Source organism: Polypterus senegalus, chromosome 5, assembly GCF_016835505.1.
Source record: "Polypterus senegalus isolate Bchr_013 chromosome 5, ASM1683550v1, whole genome shotgun sequence".
Classification (NCBI taxonomy): Eukaryota; Metazoa; Chordata; class Cladistia; order Polypteriformes; family Polypteridae; genus Polypterus; species Polypterus senegalus.
The window spans coordinates 174986169-175009921 of record NC_053158.1 but is presented as its reverse complement, the minus strand read 5'-3'; the positions used below and the strand labels follow the sequence as shown (position 1 = coordinate 175009921).

The window sequence follows — 23753 nt, the reverse complement described above, 5'->3', positions numbered from 1 at the left end:
TCCCTTAACTGCAGCAAAGCAGGCACTGTTTGAGGGAACTCAAACAATACAAACTTCCCGTATTTATTTCTAAACAAATGAAAATTAGGGTAGACATAATTTATAATATGGTAAAATCAGTAAGAGTAAGAGTGGGCAGGGGTAGGAGACAGAGGATATGGAGGAGAACAGAATGCTCCATGTGAGGCTTGGCCAAGAGCAGACTCCCTTGGAATCAGTTTAAGGATCTTAATTATTTTCTAATTTAAATGAATGATATAAAAGATGACTAAATAAGATTTTCAAATTATACAGAAGGCAGGTGTTTCTGTATATTATTGTTGAGATAATGAAACCATTAACATTCCTTCACCCTTAAGGTCTTGTACAATAATCCTGAGCAGTGTACACGTGTTATGTTAACTGACATCTCTAAATTGGCCGGGCGTGTGTGAATGATGTGTGTGTGTGTGTGTGTGTGTAGGTGTGCCATGTGATGGTCCAGGGATGATTTTCTTTTCACATTCAGCACTGTCAGTGTTCCCTGAAACTCTAAACTGGATTTAGCAATCTAGGAAATGGATGGGTGGATCGATTTTGGCATTTTAACTGAAAACCACAGCATGTTTGCTGACATCTGCTCTGGTTAGAAGTGTAAACCAGCATCCTCTGCATGTGTTGCTGTAGTCTGAGATTTCCTAAGAAACAAACAGCCTGCTAAATGTCTACCCTTTGTCCTATCAGCTTTGTCACTGCCATGCATGCTTGGTCCTAATCTTAGACAGCAAGTCTTAAAATGAAAACTTTAGTGCTTCAAAGCGCTTTTCTGTTCCTTTACACAAAAATGTGTTCTTTCTCTGAAACAATGTGTCACTCTTCATCTTCAAATGCTGCCTATCTGCTGAATTTTATCCTTTAGTAATTGTAGCCATAAATCATAATGATAAATAATAAAACCATTAAAATAATATGGGATTTTTATAACAGAAATCATCATCCCACACTCATGTGCAGATAAGGCACTTAGAGGCACTTTTTACACTACGTTTGGTAACCTCTGAAAAGGAAAAAACAATTAACTGCTTAAAACATCTCCATTACTGTCAAAAGTCAACAGCTCTCAAAATCTTCAACACGTTAACAAATCTGCTCACTGAGATTCAGTAACTCTGAGGTTAGACAAGGTCTGAGACACATAATTAAGCACGTGTAGATAAGTACACTGCTGAATAATGAGGGGGCTTAATACATTAAGAAGGCCATACTTCAATAACACGCAGGTCAAGGAAAGTTAACATTTATTGTCATGAACATGCTGCACACTTCGATGCCATGACATGCAAGTACTACTAATCACATGGAAACCGACCTACCTCTTCCTTATACTGTATTTGTTGATTTATACATAGCAGAGGTCCCTGGTGGGAGTCAGAGGGAACAGAAATAAAATGATCACAGCAATAGGCACACAAGGTACTTAGGAATTCAGATTGTCAGGGGCACTAATTCTACATTTTTGAAAGCAGTTGGCCTTCAGACTTGACGTTCTGTCAGAGTTTACTTATGATTGGAATACGCCTGGACCATATTAAGCATGAATTCACCTCCTGACCACCACTTTCTACAGACTTTAAGGGCAATAACTGCTGCTCAACTACTAGGACAGAAAGTCCAGCAATAAAAGCAGGTGTCTATTCTTTTAAAGAAGAAAAGGAAATGGAGTTTATGAACGAGGATGCTTAGTAGTCGGGGTCTGAGCAATGTTATTGGCAGTATCCCATCATCTGCTGGACAAGGGCAGGTGACTGACTGAAAGTTTAAGGACAACCTCTAATTCTACTGGAGGATCAGGGGTGCAATAAAGACTTGAGCCACAAGGACTCAAAATTGTTTGGTAGATTTATGTCTTTTCAGTTAGTCCTGACCTAGGAAGCAGACCCTGGACAAAAATGTAAAGGTCTACCATCTGTCACAATTTACTGGATTTTAACTTGAGAAAATGTGTCTGGCATTCTATGTTCATGTGCTATTGGACAGATCATAAATACAAGTTTCCAAGTTGGAAAGCCACATGAATGTCCTATGGACCTGAAGCTCTGAGTAGAATCTGGAGAAAACAAAGCTACTCGTATTCTCAAAGTTGTGTGGTATAGTGGGTCCACAGCTCATGTCAAAGGGCCATTTTTAAAATAAATAATCACTGCACTCGTGGCTTAGCGAGAGGGTGTGGTGATGTGTGGCTGAAGTGGTTCCTGGGGTGATTTGTGGTGCGGGAGAGTCTCACTTAAGTGCACAGATGAGGAGTCGTCCGCATCCGTAATTGTTCCCAGAAGCCGCCGATTGCCACAGGTGAGTCACGTCCCCATCATAAACAGAAGCGCAAGGCGGCTAGGAGGAGAAGAATAAGGGAAGGAAAAAGAAAGACGGAGATTGCAGGAAAGCAGGAAGCAGCAAGCAGCGTAAAGAGAGAGAGAGAGAGAGCAGAGGCTCGCAGGCAGGCAGCTGGACAGTTGAGCCCTAGCAGGGGTGTTTGGCCAACACCTAGGGCAATTGGAAATGGTCGCTCCCGCTGAACATTTTATGGAGGAACGAGAGTGACCAGTAGTAGGACGGCTGGCCGCTTAAGGCCGAAAAGGCAGCAGGAGTCGAGAGGCTTGGGCGGTGAATTCCCTGATGTGAGCATCCTGGTCATTAGGGAAGCCAAGTCTCGGTCTGGAGAGTGCAACCGAAGCCAGTGATCAGGAAGCCTCCAGACCAGTAGAGTGGAGAGAAGGCCAGCTGCTGGTAGGGCGACTCTCCTGTTTAGGAGCCTGATGGGAGAAGCAGGGGAGCTGCCAGGTAGAAGACACCGGGCATTGGATTTTTTTTTTTTTTTTATTTTATTAATTTTATTACAATCAATACATAGCAATCAAGTTTTACAAAAAAAAAAAGAATTATGCTAAGAACAGATCGATCCCCACCCTTGAGAGAGAGAGCAAGCCAAACGGTGTAAAATTTAAGGCTTTTAAAAATACCTAAATCAACAAATTCTCTGTGCTTTATAAATCATTTCAAAATATTACTGATTAGATCCTGCCATGTTTTGAAAAAAGTCTGCACAGATCCTCTAACTGAGTATTTGATTTTTTCCAATTTTAAATAATATAACACATCAGTTTCCCACTGACTTAAAAGAGGAGAGTTTGGGTTCTTCCAGTTTATCAGAATAAGTCTGCGTGCCAACAGTGTAGTGAATGCAATCACAATTTGTTTGTCTTTCTCCACTTTAAGACCCTCTGGAAGAACCCCAAACACAGCTGTTAATGGGTTAGGAGGGATTGTGAGTCCAAGACTGTCTGAGAGGTAATTAAAAATTTTTGTCCAGAATAATGTTAATTTGGAGCAGGCCCAGAACATGTGACCTAGTGAGGCTGGGGCTTTTGCAGCGTTCACAGGTTGGATCATGCCCTGGAAACATTTTGAGAGTTTTAGTCGAGACAGATGTGCTCGATATATAATTTTGAGTTGTATAATTGTATGCTTTGCATATGGAGCTTGAGTGAATTCTCTGCATTGCTACTTTCCACTCCTTTTCTGATATATTAATTGAGAGGTCATTTTCCCAGTGTCCTCTTGGATCTTTGAAAGGAAGGGATTGTAAAAGGATTTTATATATTGTAGAGATGGAGTCTAACTCCTTGAAATTGAGCAATAATTTTTCCAGCGTGGATGAGGGTGCAAGATGAGGAAAATCTGGAAGGTTCTGTTTAACAAAGTTCCTGATTTGAAGATAGTGAAAGAAATTTGTAGCTGGAATGTTAAATTTGGAATGTAATTGTTCATAGGATGCAAAGACGTTGTCTATATAAAGATCTCTAAGCAAGTTAATTCCAAATTTTTCCAGATATTAAAACTGCATATGTTTGTGAGGGTTGAAAGAGGTGGTTCTTTTGCAGGGTGCCACAGAAAGAAGCTTCTCCGTCTTAAAATGCTTTCTACATTGGTTCCACATTCTAAGTGAGTGGAGCACAATTGGGTTATTAGTGTATTGCCGATAGCGTGTGTTTATTGGAGCACAAAGCAAGGAATACAAAGAAGTACTGCAGGATTTTACTTCTATTGCGGTCCATGCCTGTGTATGTTCTTCTATTTGTGTCCAGGTTCTTATCGACTGTATATTTGCGCCCAGTAATAAAACTGGAAGTTAGGTAGAGCCATGCCGCCTTCTGCCTTTTGTCTTTGTAGGTCGCTCTTTTGATGCGTGGATGTTTAGAATTCCAAATAAATGAGGTTATTGTTGAATCTAATTGCTTAAAAACGATTTATTAATGTATATTGGTATGTTTTGAAATAAAAAGGAGCTTAGGAAGAATATTCATCTTAACAGTGTTAATTCTTCCAGCTAGTGTGAGATGAAGGGTTGACCATCTATGCAAGTCTTGTTTAATTTTTTCCATACAGACGACGAAATTTTGTTGATAAAGAGCTTTATGTTTACTTGTGATGTTTACCCGAGGTATTTAAACTGTTCTGCAATGATAAAAGGAAGGGTGTCTAATCTAATATTATATGCTTGCGAATTCACGGAAAGAGTACACTTTTATTCAGATTAATTCTGAGACCAGAGAGCTTTTGAAATTCTGTGAGTGCTGCTAAGACTGCAGGCACAGAATTTTCTGGGTCCGATATATACAGTACCATGTCATCTGCATATAATGAGATTTTCTGTTCCAGTCCTTCTCTGCTAATCCCCTTTATCTGATCAGTATTTCGACAATGTATTGCCAGTGGTTCAATGGCAATTGCAAACAGCAGTGGTGACAAAGGGCATCCTTGTCTTGTGCCACGTTCTAGTTTAAAGTAGTCTGAGCAAATGTTATTGATGCAAACTGAAGCTTCTGGGTTAGTATACAGTAATTTAATCCATGCACAAATGTATGGGCCAAACCCAAACTTCTCCAAAATAGTAAAAGGTATTTCCATTCAATCATGTCGAATGCTTTTCTGCATCCAATGATAATAATATTTCTGGGGTGTTTGATTTAGTTGGTGAGTATATTACATTAAACAGGCGTCGAAGATTTGAAGATAAGTGTCGGCCCCTAATAAATCCAGTTTGGTCTTGTGATATTACTGAGGGAGCACTTTCTCCATCCTTCTAGCTATGATTTTAGAGAGTATTTTAACGTCGTTATTCAGAAGTGAAATTGGTCTGTATGATGCACATTGTAATAAGTCCTTATTTTGTTTTGGAAGACAGTGATTAGTGCTTGGCGAAAGGTTTGTGGAAGAGATTGGTTATCTCTGGCTTCTGTAAATGTTGCTAATAGGAGGGAGCTAGCTGAGCGGAGAATTTCTTGTAAAACTCTGCAGGGTAGCCATCAGGGCCTGCTGCTTTTCCACCTTGGAGTGACTTTATAGCATCCAGTAATTCTGATAATGACAGAGGTTTATCGAGCTCCTCCACACTAATAGCGTCAATTTGTGGTATCTGTAATTTATCCAGAAATGCATTAGATTGTATATTGTCTTCTTTAAACTCAGTAGTATATAGGGATTTATAGTAGTCTCTAAAAGTGTACATTATATTTTTGTGTTCGATGATTTTATCTCCATTCGTGTTAGTAATTACGAGATTGCGTTGCTACATCTTGCTTGTGAATTTGTTGCGCTAAAAGCTTATTAGCTTTCTCTCCATGTTCATAATAATGATGTCTGGATTTGTAAATTAGTTGTTCGGTTTCTTTAGTTGTCAAGAGGTTTAATTCTGAATGTAGAGCCTGCCTCCTCTTATGTAGAGTCTCGCTTGGTAGTCTGGCATGTTCTTCATCTATTTTAGTAATTTCGCTTTTTATCTCTGCTACTTTCTTCGCTTCGGATTTATTTCTGTGGGAAAGATATGAGATAATCTGTCCTCTTAAGAAGGCCTTAAGAGTTTCCCAGAGTATTCCTGCAGAGATCTCAGGGGATGTATTTGTCTCTAGAAAGAATTCAATTTGTTTGGATATAAATTCAGTACAATTCTCGTCAGCTAATAGAAGCGGATTGAGACGCCATCTGGGGTGAGTGTATGGGGCTTAGTAATTTCAGCTCCAAGATCATCGGAGCATGGTCTGAAATAACAATAGCATCGTATTTACAAGATTTAATCTTAGGCAAGAAGTTATTATCTATAAAGAAGTAATCAATCCTTGAGTAGCAATGATGTACTGGTGAGTAGAAAGAATATGTTCTTGAATTTGGGTTTAAAAACCTCCAGGGATCTGATAAGTTGTGATCAGTTATAAACTTTGTAATTATCTTTGCGGTGTTAGTTGCGTTCCCCTGTGGAGGAAGTCTTATCTAAAAGTGGATTTAGAACACAATTAAAGTCCCCAGCCATTATAAGTTTATGAGTGTTCAGATTGGGAATGGATGCAAATAAATTTTGTATAAATTCCTTATCATCAACATTAGGTGCATAAACATTTATCAAAATCATTTTACAGTTAGATAAGTCTCCCATGACCATCACATATCTCCCTTCAGGATCCAATACTACATCTGATGCTACAAATGGTACTGTTCTATGTATGAGAATTCCCACCCCTCTAGTTTTCTTTGTAAAACTAGAATGGAACATTTGGCCAGTCCAGTCTTTTGCAGCGGAACTGATCCTTACTTAGTAAGTGGGTTTCCTGTAAAAATACTATTTTAGCATTTAGACCTGTTAGGTGAGAAAGTACTTTCTTTCTCTTTAATTCGTGATTCAGGCCTTTAACATTCCAGCTTACGAAGTTAACTGTCCCATCATGGAGACACTGATTCTGAGTTTTTGGTGTCATATTATAGTCTTAACTGGAAGTGAAATAGTTTAGGTCTTAATTTCCTATTCCCCCAAGAGTTGTTGCCATGCAGCTTATTATTACGTTGATAGTTATAATTATAAAGATTGAGATGATAGATTAGATATAGATCAAGCCTGCTCTCTTTCTCTTCCCCCCTTAACCCCCACCCTCCCTTTTTGCCTCCCCAGGTGAGGCTAAAACCCACTTCATGCAGTCCCAGTCCTCTGACATACCCAGAGACAGAGCACGTCCAAAGCACATCAAGCCCCCATGCAGTGGCGCTTTAAGGTTAAAAGATAGAGATATCTGTTACCAATATAGTCTTTAAAAGAGGAAAAAGAAAAAAAAAAAAAAGAATTTTGCACTTAATATATATACATATATATATATACACACATATACATACATATATATATATATACATACACATACACATATACATATAATCTTCATCAATTTTAGTGCATTAAGATGATATCCCCAGATAATAAACCCAGGTGATGGTGTTAAAGATGTGTCCAAAACAAGCATAACAAGTCTTAATGCAGTAATAGCAATAACAGCAAACCAAGGGTATGATATTGAACAGTCTCATTTAGGGTACACATGAAATAATTAGAAAAGAAAAAAAAAAGAGGAGGAAAACGTAACTAAGCACAATAAAACATAAACATTTAGCGCCCTAGTAATACTAAGTAATGATAAGTAATAAGTAAGTAATAATAATATAAGAATATGAGAATATATGCTGATAAAAACCCGTATTTTAAAAACAAATAAATCAGACAGTAGATTATTAATCCTAGCGTTATCATTTACCGCCATGACTCACAATTATGTATCAGAATAGTCCCGGGATCAGCTTTCTTAACTCATTTTCTGCCTCCTCCTTGCTAGCGAAAACATAGAAATGACCCTGCCATTCCACTTTCAGTTTTGCGGATACAGGAGGCCGTATTTGACATTGGCTTGCCGTAGCGCTGTTTAATATTATAGAAGGCGGCGTTTAATAGCTGTTGCTGGAGAGAAGTCAGGGAAGACGCGAATGTGGCAATCTTCATATATAATATCTTCCCCTTTTTTTTTCCTGAGGAGTTCCATCACCTCTAACTTAAATGATAATCGTTCAAAACGAACTATAAAAGATCTTGGTCGGGGTCTGACGGTGTTTGATCCGACTGTAAGCGCTGCTATCTCAGATTCTGCTTTAAAGTCGCCCCCGATTATTTTAGAAAAAGTTCAGTTGCGAATTTCACGGGTTTAAACTTTCTCGATTCTCCGGCAGCCTTCAATTCTGACATTATACCTTCTATTCCCATCTTCTAAAGCAGCCAGTCTGTCTCCAAGTTTTTCTCCGAGTTTTTACATTCGAACTGACATTTACTGCTCTTTCCTCGGCACTGGCAGCTAGATGTTCGGCTATTTCGATCCGATTCGTGAATGTCTCACTAAGATGCTCCAATCGATCAGCAAGCGTGCTCAGTTTAACTGAGTTTTTCTCAATGCGCTCTTCGATTTTACCCAGCACCTGTCGAAGTTCAAGTTGTACCTCTTGGCGCAGCCTTTCATTTGCCTGTTGGATTTCCTGTTTTAATTCCTGTTTCAGTCTCTCATGTGCCTTTGCCGTTGCTTTCTCATTAGCCTTCTCGCTTTTCTTTATATCTTGCCTGAGCTCAGCGAGCAACACTTTCAGTTCAGATAGCTGAAATGTGCCTTCTTGTGCCGTAGATGAAGCAGCAGACTCTGCTGAAGCGGTGTCCCGCTGCTCCAGTCCCGCGTATTGCGTAACTGAAGCCGCGGACCTCCCGGCCTTTTCCAGTTTCAGGTAATCCTCTCCAATCGGCGAGCTATCCACATCTGCACTCACGATCGCACCTTCGCTCCCCTTTTCGCTCTCAGCCGGCGACGATGTAGCGGACCGTGGTCCCGAGGAGTCTGTACTTTCGCCCATCTGATCCAGGTCTGTCTCTGAGAGGCCGTATCTCGAACTAGGGCTTGCTGATCGCAGCTTGGATGTAGCTTTCGTCTTCGATTCTTTCGGACCCCCCTTCTTGTTGGCCATGTTTATATGTGTTTACATATACTGTAGCGGTCCCTCTCGGGTTGAATAAATACAGGATATCTCAGAATAATAAGCAAATAATATGAAAAATAGCACCACTGCTAGCGGAGCTCCACTTCAGACGTCCATCTCTCGCATCGGACGAGACTAAAAATTTTTATTTTTTTTAAAGGGCTGCTTCTAGCGTTGTTTTAACCTCGTCGTCGTTTTAAAGGATTGTTTTTCTTCTGTGTTTTTTTTACCTCCACTTCACAACTGTTTTAATGGATTGCACTGCATTTTATTTAATTTGAACTATGTTTTGTTGTTGTTGATTTTAACAAAAGCACTGTTGCACAATTAGTACCATCCCCTTGCCCAATTTGCTGTGCCACACTGCCAAGCTCATCGGTAACATTATCGACGGTGACGGGTTCAAGGGCTCCCAGAAGCCAGACAGAAGCATGCAGTGAACCCACATCGTCACAAGTTGTGATGTAATGCTGACCTTTCGCCTAAGTAAAATGTGACCTGGTCAGCCAGAAAATGTATCTTCATGGTCGATACTGATACTCATTTAATAAGTTTAGCTTACTGTTTAATTTTATGAAAAAATACACTTTATCTTTAATTGTTTTTGATAGTTTCAGTAACAAATAAACAGTGCACTTGTGTTTCTTTGTATAGTCCAACCAGAAATTCACATGAACGTTCTTAAGTGGCAAAGTGAACACTGAAACCAGAGAGCAGAGTACAGAAGTGCCCACAAACAGCAGTGTGACCTGACATCATTTTTTAAAATGTTGTGTTTATTTTCACTATAACCCAACTCTGTGGGTAATATGAATCACATAACAGTTTCAAAACTAACGCATTTAACTAAAAAAGGGATACTAGAGCCTACTGTATGTTGGCATCACTGGGCACAAGGCAGGAAACAGTCCTGGACATGGCACTTGTCCATCACAGGGTAATACACATGCTACTTTATTCAGTATTACATGACTCAACAACTTAATTATGAGTACTGTATGCAGAGAATAGTGCCTACCAGTTTCCTATTATGCAAAATTAAGAGAGGAACTGTATTAGAGATTTATTACAGTGAGGCATCTCTCTATTATAATAAAAAAATCCTGGGACGAGACAAGACTTTTTCAGAGATTTAACCATGCCCGGGGCCGGAAATAAAAGACAAAGAGTAGATGACCAAGTAGAACGTCGTAAAGAATTCAAAAACATTGGTGCGATTCACATGCAGAGCAGGTTAGAGATAATGAAAGTCTCAAAAAAATTATAGTAAAGATCACATTAGTGCAAACAAATGGAAACTATTACTCATGAAATAACAGAACAATGATTGAATAATTGTTCGGAATTAAACTTCAAGGTGGAGACTTGTAGATCATCTAATTCGTGTTGCCATCGGGGAAAAGTAGTATTTCTTCCCAGTGAACAGGCGTATCTACGAGAATTAAAAGATTTGCTGTTTGGTGAAAGTGAAATCCGCATATGCGAGCGGCAAAGCCATGAAGTGGCTGTTGCATAGCGTAGGCTGGGGTGGTTGGCAAGCGAAGCGAGCAGGGGGCAAAGCCCCCTAGTCTTCCTAAAGAAAGACTATATTGTACTTAGTATCAAATCCCAGAGCATTTATTTTTTCTTATATACTGTAAATCAAGGTAAATAAAACATTTGGGAAACATAATATATTTTATAGCCATACAATAACACGTCTTATATGTGCATGACTTACCTTCCCCATCAAGCCAAATACATTTTTTGAATCTTGCAGTCCATCTTCAAAGTATTTAATAGATTTGTGTCTGTTGAGCTCCTTTTCAGAACTAAGCTCAGTCCACCCTTTAAGAATAAGGCCCTGGTTCAAAAGAGGATCAGCAAGTTGAAGCATTGCTTAAAAAACATTACTTAATGATTCTATCATACTGAACAGCTTTTATTATATTTTACATTATCATGCCAAAATATACATCTCTATATATGTATCCATCCATCCATCCATTATCCAACCCGCTATATCCTAACTACAGGGTCACGGGGGTCTGCTGGAACCAATCCCAGCCAACACAGGGCGCAAGGCAGGAAACAAACACCGGGCAGGGTGCCAGCCCACCGCAGTCTATATATGTATATATAAAATAAAACATCTGTCTGTCTGCATGTCTGTCCACTTTTCATGAAAGAACTACTTAATGGATTTAGATCAGGTTTTTTTCTATAATTTGCTTGAACATTCAGGTTGATTTTGCAACTTCTGTCAGCGCGGTAAGTATCAAAGTTCACTTGCAGGAGTGATTTATTTGTGCTAATCTGAGACAGAGGCTGCAGGCCAAGGGGAAGGGGAAGCATGACGTCAGGAGTGGGGAGTCGGGCAGGGCCCTGCTCACTCACATGTCACGCTACTTGTGGCCACGTTCTGCAGTGTACCTTGCTTCCACTTACAGTAGCTAGCGATACCTGTTTGTTTATTGAATTGTAAGGTTTGTCCTGTTTCACTACTACGCGGGCGGAGCCGTGGGGGACAGCTAGTTTTGAATATAGTGACACATTTTCCATTACAAAATTATAATTCTGAAAGTAAACTGCACATGACAGATCATACATCTTTCCACTTATTTTACATGCCAATATGTAGCTCAGTGCCTTTCCCAATTGTATTAGGCACAAGGCTGAGCCAACCTTGGACTGTGTGCCAGTCAATCATTGGGTACACGCACACACTATTACTCAAATGGCACTACTGCAGCTATTGTTTGTAAATTAATTCTAACTGGTATATTATATATCAGAAAAATAAAAGTTACAAGATTGTGGCACACTGATTAGCACCTGGGTGGTGCCTGTGTGGACTCTGCATGTCCTCCTCATTTCTGTGTAGTTTTTCCAGCCAGCTACTCCAGTTTCCACCCCACATCTTCAAAGATGTACATGCATTACGCACGTTAGTTTACTTTTCAAACCAGCTGAATCCAGTTCACGGTTTCTGGGGGCATCATCAGGCACAATGTAGGAATCAGGCCTTGGCACTGTACTATTAGCTGATCACAGGGCCCACTCATGCATACATGCACATCAGGGCTAGTTTACAATTGCCAATTGACCTAAACTTTGAGGATATTGGGAAGGAAACTGAAGTGGTCATAACTCACACTGACACAAGAAAAATATGCAAACTTCATATGGATGACATTAGAACAATTATGATTGAGAACAGTTCATTGAGCCCAAAACGCTGGTCCATCCTATTTCCCTAGATTATCCAAAATCACATCATGTCGAGATTTGAAGGTTTCTACTCTTCATCAGCACTACTTGGTAATTTATTCCATGTGTTTATAGTTCTTTGCATGAAGAAAAACGTTTTAACATTTGTACGAAATCTGCACTTGAGTAATTTCCAACAATGCTACTGCATTCTGTTGAAGAGCTTATTTTGAAGTAACATCTGAGATCCACTGCACTAATTCTTTTCATAATTTTAAACCATCCCAACATGCTTAAACTGAAAAGATTCAACTCCTTCAGTCTCTCCTCACAGCTCATATGTGTTAGTCCTGGAATCAGTCTAGTCACTCTCCTATGGGCTTTCTCGAGCACGGCTACTGTACATCTGTTTGTAATATGGAGACCAAACCTGTACATAGTACTCCAGGAGAGGCCTCATTAGTGCGTTAAATAACTTAAGCATAAGCTCCCTTGACTTGTACTTCACACCTTGTGATATATGATATAAGCTCACATCCTATTAGCCTGCTTGACTGCTTCTGTACACTGTCTTGATGTAGATATGGATGAGTCTACTTTGACTCCTAGGTCATTCTCATCAAGTTTAAGATCTCTCACTGTATATTCAAATCGAACACATTTTTCTCCCTACAAGTAATACTTTACATAAACATGTTACATTTAATCTTCCACAATCATCCTTAAACGTGAATGCTGTCCAAATCCCTCTGTTTCTAAATTGTCTACCCTTCTGCCTAGTTAGGTATCATCTGCAGACTTCACTGGTTTCATTTTATATTCTTGTCTGGATCATTTTCGTACATTAAAAACAGCAACGGCCCCAGAACTGCTCCCTAACAGATACCGATTTTAACATCACTCAATTCTGAAAAAAATTGTACCATAACCATTTGCTTCCAGTCTTTAAGCCAGTTTTGTACTCGTCTACAAATTCCCACTTCTTTTAGTATGATTTCTAACCACTCATAGGGTATCTTGTCAAAGGCATTCTAACAATCAAGATAAATAATATCATATGCACATCCTTTATTGTTTGTCTTTGTTGCTTCCTCATAGAATAACAGCATAATAATGAAACTGACCTTCCTTATCCAGACCCATGCTGACTATTTGCTAATACTCCTGTTCTAGACATGTACTGCGGGATATTTTCCTTAATAATTGCTTCCATTAATTTTCCTGTGAAAACAACAGGATCATTTTTGCTATTTAGTCTTTAAGAATTTACTCATTGTGGAGAAACTTTTTAAAATATGTGCCAAAGGTTTATATGTAATTTCCTTAAGCACAGGATGCAGGATTCGTTAGGCAGCAGAGCTAACCACTGCACCACCTGACATTCCACTTTTAGAAAAAAGGTACACAGATTCAGCAATCAAACCATGAATTAGGGGACAAAAAACTCCACCAGCCAGAAGCTTCTCAACTTGTAGTCTTGTTCAATATCTTCTTGCCTTAATTTCCAGTTTTTATTACTTACTCACCTCTTTTGATGCACTTGGAATCTTCAGCATTTTGTCTATGTACTCTTTTGCTTTGTCACTGCGCCCTAGGAGCCATAGAAATAGACCTGCATGATACAACATTTGCTCTCCAGCTGTCTTCCGACTTGTCTTCAACTGACTTTCCAAATCTGAAACAGCTTCTCTGTCTTAATAATGCACAAGTGAAAAAAAGAGAACGATAAATTAACGTTTGAATAGTCCATCCATCCATCCATCCATTATCCAACCTGCTATATCCTAACTGCAGGGTCATGGGGGTCTGCTGGAGCCAATCCCAGCCAACACAGGACGCAAGGCAGGAAACAAACCCCGGGCAGGGCACCAGCCCACCACAGTTTGAACAGTCTACTACCTTAAATATATCTAGGTTCAATTCATGCAATAACACTGAATAAAGCACTAATAGTGTTAATTAGGTTATGTACAGTACTTGATCTGCTACCCATTAATGACTGGGGGAAATCTAAGCAATCAACACAGACCTCAGCGTTAATGTTTGCAGTGCACCAACTATTTTGGAATGTATATAAAATACATTGAATTTGTCATTCCAACAAATTGCACACCACAAACACCTGTAATAATGCATTTTATTACTAAAAATATTTCAATGCACCATCTGTTGGAATGAAAGAGCCATAGGAAAAAGACAAGACACACAGATACACAGATAAATAGGCACTTATTATTTAATTAAGGTGGAAGCATCTATAGTTTATGTTCAGATCATTCAGCACATTGGAACATTAGAACAATCTAGATGAGAACAGGCCATTCAGCCCAACAAAGCTCGTCAGTCCTATCCACTTAATTTTGAAAAGACACTATAAGTCTTACTGTCTACCATGCTACAAGGAACCTTATTCCAAGTGTCTATGGTTCTCTGTGTAAAGAAAACTTCCTAATATTTCTGCAAAATTTACCCTTAATAAGTTTCCAACTATGTCCCCGTGTCCTTGATGAACTTATTTTAAAATGAAAGTCCCCCTCGATCCACTGTACTAATTCCCTTCATAATTTTAAACACTTCAAACATGTCACCTCTTAATCTTCTTTTGCTTAAACTGAAAACGCTCAGCTCTTTAAATCTTTCCTCATAACTCAACCCCTGTAACCCTGGAATGAACCTGGTCGATCTTCTCTTGACCTTTTCTAGTGCTGCTATGTCCTTTTTGTAGTCTGGAGACTGAAACTGCACACAGGACTCAAGATGTGGCCTCACCAGTGCATTATAAAGGTTGAGCATAACCTCCTTGGACTTGTACTCCACACATCGTGCTATATAACCTAACCTTCTGTTTGCCTTCTTATTGGCTTCTGAACACTGCCTGTAAGTTAATAGCTTAGACTCCACTATGACTCCTAAATCCTTCTCATAAGGTGTACTCTCAAATTTCCGACTGCCCATTGTGTATTCAAACCTAACATTTTTATTTCCTATGTGTAATACTTTACATTTACTGACATTAAATTTCATCTGCCACAAATCTGCCCAAGCCTGTATGCTATCGAAGTCCTTCTGTAATGATATAACGGATTCCAAATTATCTGTCAATCCACCTATCTTGGCATCATCAGCAAACATATTAGGCAGACAAATGTTCTTCATTTATTAAAGGTTTTAGAACTGATCTCCTTCAAGGGGTGTAGTGTGGGTGTAAGTGTGACCTACAATGCACTGCGTTCCCACCCTGAGTTGGTGACTGCCTTGCAAGTGTTACTGCCTCGAGAGCATGTTTGGATAATCGGCATATTGATAGATGGGGTTACCAGTGACTCTTTATCTGTGTTCTTTAATGGGAAAAAAGGAATCTGTTTAAGCAAATCACTTATTTGTTTATTTGTGGTCTGTAACACTGGAGCGCCGCAGGGAACTGTACTTTCTCCGGTCCTGTTCAGCCTATGTAAATCGGACTTCCAATACAACTCGGAGTCCTGCCACGTGCAAAAGTTAAGCTGATGACACTGCTATTGTGGGCTGCATCAGGAGTGGGCAGGAGGAGGAGTATAGGAACCTAATCAAGGACTTTGTTAAATGGTGTGACTCAAACCTCCTACAACTGAACACCTGCAAAACCAAGGAGCTGGTGGTGGATTTTGGGAGGCCCAGGTCCCACATGGACCCCGTGATCATCAGAGGAGACTGTGTGCAGAGGGTGCAGACCTATAAATACCTGGGAGTGCAGCTGGATGATAAACTGGACTGGACTGCCAATACTGATGCTCTGTGTAAGAAAGGTCAGAGCTGACTATACTTCCTTAGAAGACTGGCATCCTTCAACATCTGCAATAAGATGCTGCAGATGTTCTATCAGACGGTTGTGGCAAGTGCCCTCTTCTGCGTGGTGGTGTGCTAGGGAGGCAGCATAAAGAAGAAGGACGCCTCATGCCTGGACAAACAGGTGAGGCAGGCTCTATTGTAAGCATGGAGCTGGACAGTTTGACATCCGTGGTAGAGCAACGGGCACTCAGCAGGCTCCTGTCAATCATGGAGAATCCACTGCATCCACTGAACAGGATCATTTTCAGGCAGAGGAACAGCTTCAGCGACAGACTGCTGTCACCGTCCAGCTCCACTGACAGACCGAGGAGATCGGTCCTCCCCCACACTCTTCAGTTTCACCCGTTGTTGTTGTAAATGTTAATATTATACAAAGTTATTGACTGTTATACCTGCATTTTTATCACTCGTTAATTTAATATTGTTCTTTATCAGTATGCTGCTGCTGGAGTATGTGAATTTCCCCTTGGGATTAATAAAGTATCTGTCTATCTATCTATCTTATTTACAGACTAGAGAAAAAAAGAGTGATAGGAATGGAAGTACAGGGGAAGAGAAAGTGAGGGAGGCCAAAGTGGAGGTGGATGGATAAAGTAAAAGAAGATCTGAAGGAAAAGGGCTTGATTGGCGAGGAGGTGCAGGGCAGAACTGTTTGGAGAAGGCTGAGAAAGCACATCAACTGCACAAAGAAGTAGGAAAAGATGAAGAAGAAGAAGAAGAAGAGCAGGCACTGATCTAGAGTTTCACATTTGCTTCATGTGTGATTTTTTTTATTTATATTTTTTGTTGTAGTTAAGTAAATGATGAGTTTTGCCTTTGTTTTGCTTAAATGTTTGTTTCATTATCTATATAAACCAAACTACATAAGAGGTGATAGGAACTCCTTGTCAAAATACCTGTATTGCTCCACGATAGTTCTGTCCAAGCAGAATTAAAAAGTAAACTTTACATTTGAACGCATCATTTGTAATTTTGCAATACTGTGTAAAACTCACCTAAGCTTTCACTTTGCTTGTGAGCATAAATGAGAGCCATTATGGAGCAAAGAGAAACATCTGGATGGTCCTTCAGTTCATTCAGTTCTCGGATAGCTTCTTGTGTACGACCTGCAAAAAGAAACAAAGCGAGTTACTTGGAGGACAGCTCATCGCTCACCACAGCAGCATTTGAAAGACGGTTCATCTCTTTTTCACAACCCCTTGACTTTCTCTGACAAGTCACAAATTGAGAAGTCTATAGATCCATTCTCAAACACTTTTAGTCCAGATTAAGGCAATTTCTGACATATATGTACAATTAGAAGCACAAAGAGCAGAATGTTTAATTAAATATTCCTTGTTAATACAAAAGATTAATTTTCTAATTAAGCAGTTGGCTGGAACAAAGCCCCTTCCACAGTTGCTGCCTTCAAGGAAAAAAATGGCCCTTCTCTGGTGCGTCATAGACTTTAAGCTTTGAAAGATCAGCAAATTTGTTTACCACGATTGCAGAGTACACTTCTTTGTGGCTTTATACTTCTGTCAAATGAACTGCAGAGAGAATCATCACCTGAGCAATTCCATTCCAATAGTGAAGCATTGTGGTGACAGCATCATACCGCGCGGTTGTTTTCTAGCAGCATGGACTGGGAGAATACACAGGGTGAGGAGAAAGCAGAAGTGAGAAATGTCCAGAGATTTCCTTAATGGAAACCTGTTCCACAGTACTCTGGACCTCAGACTGGGCCAAAAGTTCACCTTTCAACAGGACAAAGACCCTCAGCACAAAGCAAAGATAACACAGGAAAAGCTGAGGGACAATTCTGTAGATGTCCTTGAGCTGCCCAATCAGAGCCCAACCAAATATAACTGGAGAGACCTGGAAATAGCTGACCACGTCCCTTCAAACTTAACAGAAGTTAGGAGGATCTACAGAGACGAACAGCAGGAACCTCCCTAATCCAGGCTGTAACTGCTGCCAAAGGTGTTGCACCTAAATACTGACTAAAGGGTCTGAATACTTATGTCAATGTGAGATTTCAGTTTTTTTATTTTTAAGAAATTAGCAAAAATGTCTTAAATCTGGTTTTCACTTTGTCATTCTGGGAGTATTGAGTGTTGATGAAAGTGGGGTCAAAGTATTTAAATGATTTTAGCAAAAGGCCGCAACAGGGCGGAATGTGAAAAAAGTGAAGGGGTCTGAATACTTTCTGGATCCACTGTTAGCTGGTAAAAATGTGTCAGGTGTCCTTTAAAGTGCCTTCCGATATCTCCTAGTGCAGCCTTTTTGCTTTGTGCCCTCCCTAAACCTAACGTATTGTCTACCTAGTGGGTGTGAAAGCTTTACATTCATCAAAAATTTCGATTTCCGGTTTTCGATGGATCTTTACGTTTTAGGACCCCCTGATACCGAAAACAATGATATCTCAATGATGGGTGTGTGTGTGTGGCTGTCTGTGTCAGTTTCTTGAGGATGGTCTGGAGCTAAAACAGCAGAACGGAAAAATACCAAACTCAAAATTAAGCCTGTTATGAGATGACGATGTGCTGATTAGTTTTTCAGCTAATTTGTGCAAAAGAAGGAGAAACTCTTGAGGAACCCTCAAATACAGTAATTCTGCAATTAATTATGAATTTTTTCCTCATCCATTGCTGTCATAATTACCGATTTTATGATCAGGAAGATCAGCATCAGAGCGGTAAATAATTACTGAAATGTTATAGAATAGTTCAGGTAACTTGATTCCTACGGTGCAAAGCCTACTGACGCTCACGTCGGAATTTTTTATTTCAATTTGTATTTGCTGTGTGGATTTTATTTTACGGCTTTTATGGCTTTATTGCATATTTGTCTCTATTAGGTGCCTTCTGATGGCGCATATTATTAAATAAGGTATATGAAATAAAGTTTACTTCATTGATCATTTAAATACAATAAATTGCAACAACAGGTAACTTTCACCAAACCTGAAGTATCAGTGTAAGCTCACCTTCCATTAATGCGCCATAAGCTTTAAAAAACATCATCACCGGGTCATTGACATTCTTCTTCAGGTGTTCATTTGCAATGTTTATTGCATGCCGGTAAAATTTTTCCTGATAATAATAAACAATCGAAGCCTGGAATTGAAAAGACATTGAAATTTTCATAAATATGAATCAATACATTCAGAAAAACTGTCATGGAAATTTTTTTTTATTGAATTATGGTTACAAATCTCTAGCATTGTCATATTTTGTATTATATCTAAGAAAGGGAGCACAGGAGAAGAAGTTAGAAGTGTCAGAAATAAGAATGTTGAGATGGATGTGTGACGTTACAAAACAGGACAGAACAAGAAATGAGACAATCAGAAATACAACAAAAGTGGGAGAGATGTCTAAGAAAGTATAGGAAAGTAGAATGAAGTGGTATGGACGTGATGAGGAAGGACAATGAATATGTGGGCAAAGGAGTGATGGGAATGGAAGTACGGGGGAAGAGAAAGAGAGGGAGGAAAAAGCAAAGGTGGATGGATAAAGTAAAAAGATCTGAAGGAACAGGGCTTGACTAGCGAGGAGGTGCAGAACCGAGCTGTTGGGATGCTGACCAAGCACATCAACCCCACAAAAGATATGGGATGAAGAAGAAGATGTCAAAAAGATGCAGCTTTAGAATATATTCTAGAAGAAATATTTCCCTCAAAGTAAAAAACTTCAAATCTTGTTATAGGATAATTACACCTTGAATTCCCACTTCTTTAAGTCTAATGTCCAACCTTTCAAGTGGGCCCTCATGAAATGCCTTCTGAAAAATCAAGATAAGTAATTCACTTCTCGGATTGCATGCTTTTTTCCCTTCCTTATACTGTAGGGTTCCAGTATATTAGTGAACCACGATTCTCCCCCCATCTAAATCCATGCCTACTGCTCATTAATTGGCCCTTTCTTATCATGTCAACCTTGAACTTTCTAGTCATGACTTTTATAACAAAGTTAAACTTTCTACATAGAAAGCGACGTGTGGCACTAAGTTAGCAGAAGTTGTAGCTGTTTTTGTAGAAGCAGCGTACAAAAGTGATTAAGAGGACTAATATGATATTAGGTTATGCAGGCTGACTTATGTAGAATATAGAAAAGTATATTCTTAAAGTCAATGATTTGCATATATTCAAAGTGTCTTAGTGCACGCTAGTATAGTAAGAGTTAAATCAGAAAAAGCTTGTGCCTGCCTATTTTATTTATTATTTTTCTCTTTGCAGCTGCAAACCACCAATATCTTGCTGCTGAGCTTAAAGACTTCAGTCACGGACACTGTGTGTGTGCTTTGAGAGGGCTGAGCAGACCACTGCTTAAAACTTCAACCTTGAGAGATACTTGGACATCATTTGAGTAGCATGGTATCTCATATTTGGGTCATCCCGGTTTTGATTTAAGGTTTGTACTTGATCAACGAATACATTTTGGACACCTGCACAGAGTATGAAGTAATGATGGCATTTGCAGTCAAGATATGGACAATAGGTAATGGTGGGTTTGAACATTAGGAAATGATGGGAGGAACTTGAAGGAGGAGAGTATTTTGCATAAGTGACAAGAATTGTAAGCTGGCTGAATTTGCTAATTGCTCATTTCATTTCATTTGAGTCCATGTATGCATCACTCAATAAAGTCTGAGACTCCGTATGTCTTCTTTGAGCAGCGTGTTTCTGCCACAACAAGAACAAGTCAAGTGAAGTTATGATTAACCTCCATAATGCACTTTTGAGGCCTCACCTGGAGTACTGTGGGCAGGTTTTGCCTCCATATTACAAAAATGACACAGCAGAACTAAACAATATAGAGAGAAGAGCAGCTTGACTGATTCCAAGATGAGCTATGAGGAAGGACTGAAGGATCTGAACATTTATGGTTTAATTAATCAGCGGTTAAAAACTGACATTATTGAACTGTTTAACTTTCCAGCAACACATTTCTTTCACTACCTTCAAATTAGAAACTTTGTTAAACAGAACCTGCCCAATTTTCCTCACCTCCCACCTCCTTCTATGCTGGAAAACATATAGCTCAGTCTCGAGGACTCTGTAATATATAAAACCTTATTACAGTCCCTCCATTTCAAAGATCCAAGAGGATAGTGGGAAAAGGATCTCTCACTCAAAATCTCAGAAAAGAAGTGGAAGTTTGCAATGGACAGAATTCACTCAAGCTCCATATATATCAATAAATCATAGAGCACATCTCTCTCATTTAAAATTGTCCAAAATGTTTCCAGGGTAAGATCCAACCTGCGAACATTGCAATCGAGCTCCAGCCTCATTGGGCCACATGTTTTGGGCCTGCACCAAATTAACATCATTCTGGACCAGAATCTTGAAATGCCTTTCAGACATCCTTGGTGTCTCAATCCCTCCTAACCCACTAACAGCTCTGTTTGGTGGGCTCCCAGATAGGCTTAAAGTTGAGAAGGACAAACAAACTGTAATCACCTTTACTACACTACTAGCACATAGACGTATCTTGCTCAACTGGAAGAATCCTAACTCTCCTATTCTAAGTCCGTGGGTGACTGATGTTATATATTATTTGAAAGTGGAAAAAAATCTAATTCTCACTTAGAGGATCTCTACAAAGCTTTTTCAAAACCTGGCAGGATCTGATCAATAATATCTTAGAATAAACATTTAAATTGAGGAAGCAGGTTCTCTCCCCTCTTTTTTATTCTATTTATTTATATTAATTTATCTATTTACTTATTTTTATTAGTTTAAAATTATACTCTGCTTGCCTAGCTCTTTTTCTCAGAGGTGGGGGTTGATGTGTTTCAGACTTAGTTTTGTTGAACTTGACATGCTTTTTGAAGGGGATTGGCGAATCCTACCTATGACTTTAAAATAAATTCTGCAATAAGAATGTGGGGGCACAGATGGGATCTTATTAAAAGTATGTTTCACAAAAACGTTACCAAGTTTTTCTTTACACAGTGAACAACAGACAAATGGAATATCATACCAAATAATGTGGTAGATAGACAATACTTGGGAGAACTGTAAAAGTTCACTTCAGTTTATTATGGAGAAAGTAGGTAAATATGACGGAGAAAATTATTGGTCTGAATGGCATGTTCTCATCAAAATGTTTCTAAGGTTGCAATGTTCTAACTAAAAGGGACATTAGATAAACAATCAAAAGAAATGTCAGGTTTGAATACGGTAAATATTAAACATCCTTTAATCCATTTTTAAACCTGCTTAATCCAGTTCAGGGTCACAGAGCCTTACAGCCTGTCCTGGAGGCATCATCTGCAAGGCAGGAACCAGCTGTCCAATTTCTTGCAGGTCTCACTCATATACACACCCCCATACTCGCTTGTACAACTCAAATAAGAGCCCCCAATTGGAGTAGCAGGCACTTTCTTGGGAGGTGGGAGTCCACCATCTTATGCAAGCACCACACAGACAGTGGCCAAGAAGAAATTTCAGCTAGAGCTCTGACCATATTGTCACCATCCCATTCAGACACTTAAGAAAACGTTTTAATGGAGTCAAACCAATTCACTCAAAGAAAGCTCATACATTTCTAGTTTTTTAAAATTTGGAAAATATGATTAAGTACCATAAACCATATAATTTGTTAGAGAAGCTTTGTTTATATATCTAAATATAAAAATCACTGTTGAGGACCCAGCACTCCTCTTGCTGCAGGTGTTGGTTGGTGCAGCTGTACCTGTCTGGGCTGTTACCTGCAGTGGTACTGGGGATCACTGACACTTTGGACGCTTATTCTTCAAAAACAATGACATTAATACTTTTGTTATTCTCCCTTCAAATAAACAGCATCATTTATTCACTTGTATTATTACTATCACAATTTTTTAAGTACCAGTTCTGAGTCACTCAGTTATTTTTCACTACGAATTCTGAGTCCTTCAAAAAATGTTCAGATACATAGTGACGTCAGTAACATATCTGAACACGAGGTTCCGAAATGCACAACTTGGACCATCGTCTAAATGCTGTGCCACCCGTTCACAGATTTTAGGCCTAGTTATGTAGAAGCTACACAAAGTTTCATTTTAACCAGATATCAAAACAAGTCAATGCTCATAAAGTTGTCCGTTACATGTCTATCCAGACATTCATTCATTCATTTGATATTCATGGTCAAATCGATTTTGAGCGGGCACAACTTAATCCGTGTTTACAAATACGGAGCCAATAACATGCTTACCGTTGAACCCTGAAGGAGAAATCGGTTTCCTTTCTTAAGCAATTACGAATTTGTGAAATATCACTCAACCATAATCCACTCACCATAGAGACCAAAACGTTGACCTTTGCAACTCAGTCATCTACCGTTTCCCAAAATAATGAAAAAAAAAAAGTTCAGGAAAATCAATCACAATAGGACAAGGCATGAATTAACTGCAGACGTCGTTAAAATCAAACAATTCACTCTGCATTCACTCACCAAGCCAGTCTGCTCCTTTTCAGTCATTTTTCCAGAAAAGATCGCCACTTGATGTGTTTTTTTTTTTTTTCGTCTTTTATGTAGAAAGGAAGCGTCTTAGGTACAAGATATAAGGCGTCGTTGGCTGCTAAGCAACCACCCACAGCCTGGAAAGCCAAGAAATGTAATCAAGCACAGATCCAAGGAGCGGAGAGCTCATACAGCCATAGATATCTAAAACAAACTAGAGCGGCAAGTAATTCCGTTCAATCCGACTCTGTATGAAGAAACCATCTTTAATGAGTATACAGTGTCAAGCGGCGTAGAGTAAAGAAGTCATGTATGTTTGAAAATATATATATTTTAAACTGACCTCGGATCGAGATCCGGAACACTGCTTTTCTCCACAAATCATTTACAGATTGGTTAAGAAACCAAGCAAACACTTTGCATCCAGACTCAGGGAAT

At 39.3% G+C, this 23753-nt stretch overlaps 1 protein-coding gene across 1 annotated transcript in view; it reads right to left on the bottom strand.

The window, feature by feature from the left end:
- Nucleotides 1-23427, bottom strand: part of ttc21a (tetratricopeptide repeat domain 21A) — a 101465-nt gene extending 78038 nt beyond the window's left edge. Inside the window, exons 1-5 of the mRNA XM_039753643.1 lie at nucleotides 23307-23427; nucleotides 18848-18977; nucleotides 16875-16985; nucleotides 13578-13744; nucleotides 10583-10705 (exon numbers count right to left, since the gene is read on the bottom strand). Of these exons, the coding sequence (XP_039609577.1) occupies nucleotides 10583-10705; nucleotides 13578-13744; nucleotides 16875-16985; nucleotides 18848-18977; nucleotides 23307-23333 (558 nt within the window). The 5' untranslated portion in view covers nucleotides 23334-23427. The remainder of the gene's footprint in view (nucleotides 1-10582; nucleotides 10706-13577; nucleotides 13745-16874; nucleotides 16986-18847; nucleotides 18978-23306) is intronic.
- Nucleotides 23428-23753: the final 326 nt, after the last annotated feature.